The sequence below is a fragment of the Drosophila busckii genome, chromosome 2R, assembly GCF_011750605.1.
Source record: "Drosophila busckii strain San Diego stock center, stock number 13000-0081.31 chromosome 2R, ASM1175060v1, whole genome shotgun sequence".
NCBI lineage: Eukaryota > Metazoa > Arthropoda > Insecta > Diptera > Drosophilidae > Drosophila > Drosophila busckii.
Window position 1 is genome coordinate 17,200,367 of NC_046605.1, and position 4,570 is coordinate 17,204,936.

The 4,570-nt window shown below is 43.2% G+C and overlaps 1 protein-coding gene across 1 annotated transcript; it reads left to right on the forward strand.

The window, feature by feature from the left end:
* Positions 1 to 1,264: 1,264 nt before the first annotated feature.
* On the forward strand, positions 1,265 to 3,881 carry LOC108597535 (protein peanut). The gene has a single exon (XM_017984135.1). It carries the CDS (start codon positions 1,577 to 1,579, stop codon positions 3,194 to 3,196), a length of 1,620 nt encoding a protein of 539 aa, XP_017839624.1. The 5' UTR covers positions 1,265 to 1,576; the 3' UTR covers positions 3,197 to 3,881.
* The last annotated feature ends 689 nt before the right edge of the window (positions 3,882 to 4,570 follow it).

The following is a 4,570-nucleotide window of genomic DNA, read 5'->3' on the forward strand; positions in this document are numbered from 1 at the left end:
ATAACAATTCATAAGCATAATAATTCCAGCGCTGAGGCTAAAATTAAACGCAAGTCGTCGCGTGTGTGAGAAAAAAACTTTCTCACGATCACCTTTCGGACAGACGGCGTTAAAATCCACGTGCAAAAGGGGGAAGCAACTACCACCACCGCTAGCAGCACCACGAGCAAGCGGAAGGAAGCATGAAGGCGCGGCTAGGCAGACGAAGTTGTAGGACGCAGGACACACAACGACATTATAATACATAGAACTGGTGGTTGGCGGCCCCCTCGCCCAGTCGAGTGTATGAGAATTTAAATAACATACGAACACACAAATGATGGCTATTGTTTGTGTCTGCGTGTGTGTGTGCGTGTATCGGCATGTAGGGACGCAGGACAACAGGGACAACAGATGATTGCTGAGTGTGTGTGTGGGAACTTTGGCGATCTGACGCCCGAAAACGAAGCGGGCGTTCAATTAGGGTGACTTTACCTTATTCCCACAAAATAAGATAGCGACTTAGCTTGCTTCATTTAAAATCCACATGCTCGACTTACAATTGCGTAGCGCACACGCTGCGCTCTCCCAAATACAAACTCAATTAAATTAGCTCAAAACTCGTTGCTCAATGCTCATGCGCAACAACAGCAAAATTCAAAACAAAGTAAATTGCCATGTTGAAATGTAATATAGACACACATGCACACACATTCTGTAAATACATTTATGCATTTTGTGTAATAAAAATGATAAGATGCGCCAAGTCATAAGTATACATTTTGTTTGTATGTGTGCATTGATAAATTCAAGACGAGACAGTAATAAACGGGCAGCATTACCATCGGCAGCGCTCTGAGAGCAGCAGCAGCAGCAGCAGCTCTTGTCTGGCAATGCTAAAGAGCGAGAGCGAGTGCGAGAGCGTAAGCAAGCGCCCGGCAGTTTTAGCGCTGCCAACTTTTGCACAGCTTTGAACTGCCGTATTAAAAGCGCTTAGATTAAATGCATGACGCATACAAAGAAACAGATTAACTAAAATTTAGCAATTGCTAATTTTTTGCAACTTATTTATACAATTGCATTAAGCTGCTTGTTGTGATTTCTTTATTTTCACTGGTGACACACATTTGTCTGCAGCGCGTTGGCAGCGCTTGTTGACTGCAGCGGTGCCATATGCTGATTATGTTTGTGTGTATTACTCATGCGCTTACGCCTGTATGTGTGCGTGCGTGTGTATTTTGAGCCTCTTTCGTCTCTTTCGTGCTCTCGCTGCAGTCGTTTACTTTTCGCTCACTCAACAGCACGGCCATAGCGCGTTGTTCTGTTACTTATTATTTTTTTGCAAAGAAGAAGAAGAAGCGCAGCAGTGCAGAAGTTTTGTTGACACCAAGCTCTGAGAAAAGAAACCCCTAAAACAGACAGAGAACAGAACGTGTAAAAAAAGAGCAAACGACAAAAACGCAAAACTAGGCGTGACGAAACAAAAGCGTGCAAACCCAAGCTCCTCTAGTGTTTAGTTCAACTAAAAGTTAATTTCTCGAACGAGAGCAACTGTGAAACTGTGTGTGAAAAAAAAGAACGAAAAACGCAACAACAAATGAATAGTCCTCGCACAAACGGCGCCATCTCAGCGCTTCCCAGCACATTGGCACAGTTGGCGTTGCGCGACAAGCAGCAGGCAGCGGCTACCTCGAATGGCGATTCTCCGGCCGCACCAGCAAGCGCAACCCGGCCCCAAACACAGCCGCCCAGTGTGCCATCTTCAGTAGCATCATCGGCAGCGTCGTCGGCAGCGGTCAGCAAATTGCAGTTGGCAGACGCGGCAGTTGCGAATGCGAGCAGCAGCAGCTCCAATGGTGACTCAAACAAGCTGACACACGACTTGCAGGAGAAGGAGCAGCAGCAAAAGCCCCAGAAGCCACCGTTGCCAGTGCGTCAGAAACCAATGGAAATAGCCGGCTATGTGGGCTTTGCCAATTTGCCAAATCAGGTTTATCGCAAGGCCGTCAAGCGTGGCTTTGAGTTCACACTGATGGTGGTGGGCGCCAGCGGCCTGGGCAAGTCAACGCTGATCAACTCCATGTTCCTCTCAGACATCTACAATGCGGAACAGTATCCGGGCCCATCGTTGCGCAAAAAGAAGACAGTCGCCGTGGAGGCGACCAAAGTGATGCTCAAAGAGAATGGCGTCAATCTTACGCTCACCGTGGTGGACACGCCCGGCTTTGGGGATGCGGTGGACAACAGCAACTGCTGGGTGCCCATACTGGAGTATGTGGACAGCAAATACGAGGAGTATCTAACGGCCGAGTCACGCGTATACCGCAAGACAATTTCAGATAACCGTGTGCACTGTTGTTTGTATTTTATAGCGCCATCGGGTCATGGTCTGCTGCCATTGGATATTGCCTGCATGCAGAGTCTGTCGGATAAGGTGAATCTGGTGCCGGTTATTGCCAAGGCCGACACCATGACGCCGGACGAGGTGCATCTGTTCAAGAAGCAGATACTCAACGAAATTGCTCAGCATAAGATTAAGATTTATGATTTCCCTGCGACGCTCGAGGACGATGCGGAGGAGTCAAAGGCTACGCAAAATTTGCGCAGTCGTGTGCCATTCGCCGTTGTGGGCGCCAATACGATCATCGAGCTGGACGGCAAGAAGGTGCGCGGACGTCGTTATCCTTGGGGTCTCGTCGAGGTTGAGAATCTGACGCACTGCGATTTCATTGCTCTGCGGAATATGGTCATACGCACACATCTGCAGGATCTGAAGGATGTGACGAATAATGTGCACTATGAGAACTACAGATGCCGCAAGTTGTCCGAGCTGGGACTGGTCGATGGCAAGGCACGCTTGTCCAACAAGAATCCGCTGACCCAAATGGAGGAGGAGAAGCGCGAGCATGAGCAGAAGATGAAGAAAATGGAGGCGGAAATGGAGCAAGTGTTCGACATGAAAGTCAAGGAGAAAATGCAAAAGCTCAAGGACTCCGAACTAGAGATGGCGCGCAGGCATGAGGAGCGCAAAAAGGCGCTGGAGCTGCAGATACACGAGCTGGACGATAAGCGGCGTGAGTTTGAGCGCGAGAAGAAGGAGTGGGAGGATGTGAATCATGTGACGCTGGAGGAGCTCAAGCGGCGCAGTCTGGGCGCCAACAGCAGCACCGACAATGTGGATGCCAAGAAGGAGAAGAAAAAGAAGGGTTTGTTCTAAGTCAAGCTACCACTAGTTTGTCCTCTTCCTGTCCTGCTCCTACTCCTACGCCTACTCCTATATTTCTAAACTAACAAGAAACAAAAACAAATTTTATATGCATATTCTATACTAAGGGCTAAGAAATCTCGAGAACAAAATTACCATAACGCGAATTCTACATAGCAGTACATCATCCTATATACTATATACTAGATATACAAAACATAAATGTATTCCAAGTTTTGGAATTTGTTTTGGATGCCAGTTTCGAAATACTGGATACATAATACGCACGGCTTTCGCACAGCAAACGCGAATTTGTTTTTTACATGCATATTTAACAGTAATTATTATTGCAGTATTTTATCAAAATATTTAATGAAGCGCATCAATATATAACCGATATATAAAAACAAAAGCAACAGCAACCACAACAAAAACTTGACGTAACATTTTTGACTAGCCTAAATGAATTGAAAACATAACCGAAAAATTGTATTTACAAAATACTTAAATATCGCTTAATTAAACGAAAATCTATATACTCTAAGAAGAAAAAAACAAAACAATTAATATTGATTAAGAAATATACGTATTGTATAAATGTGTATTGTATTTACTTAATATGCATTAAAGTCATAATAACAACAACAAAAACAACAACAAAACACAAAGCATTAAAAAACAACAAACAAACAAACATATACTCTTGCATTTTACAAAATAAAGTCTTCTTTTTAGTTAAACTGTAAAAACAACTTCAATTGGTTCTTATTGTTTACTTAAGTGTTAGGCATGAGAGCGTTTGAACTTCGGATACAGGGTGCCTGCGCATTAAAAGGTGAGAATACTTTGAACATAACTCATGACTAACTAAGCTGACTCAGCTGGCAAATAAAAACACAATGGAATTTGTTAACTAAGTTTTTCTAATTAGCAGCAAAGTTGTTTTTGCATTATCAATGAATGGCATTGGGGCATAAATACACACATTGAATGGAATGCATTTTATTTTTGATAAAGTGCTCATGAAGTTAATTTATTTTTATAAACAATTTATTAACAGCAGCATGCTGACGTATTTAGTATACACAAAGTAGATAATAACATTTTGCTGATATCATAAAGAATTGACTATATAATTCTCAAGTAGTCTTACATTAATTAGTACATAATATATATGCAAATACATAGCTCAGACATATTTGTTTGCAATTTAAACCACACCCATGCATTTTAGCATTGTCTGCCATTTGGAAATTGCTTTCTAAATACCCCAGCTGAGTTGAGTTGAGCGGGCACTCAAGCAATACATACTATGGATATTTAATTTATGCATATAAAAATTAATCCATAACCCAATTGAACGGCACTCTATTAGTAGTGGCCGTA

Excerpts from the sequence above, each read along its gene's own strand:
- LOC108597535 (XM_017984135.1), top strand. The coding sequence starts at position 1,577 with ATGAATAGTCCTCGCACAAACGGCGCCATCTCAGCGCTTCCCAGCACA.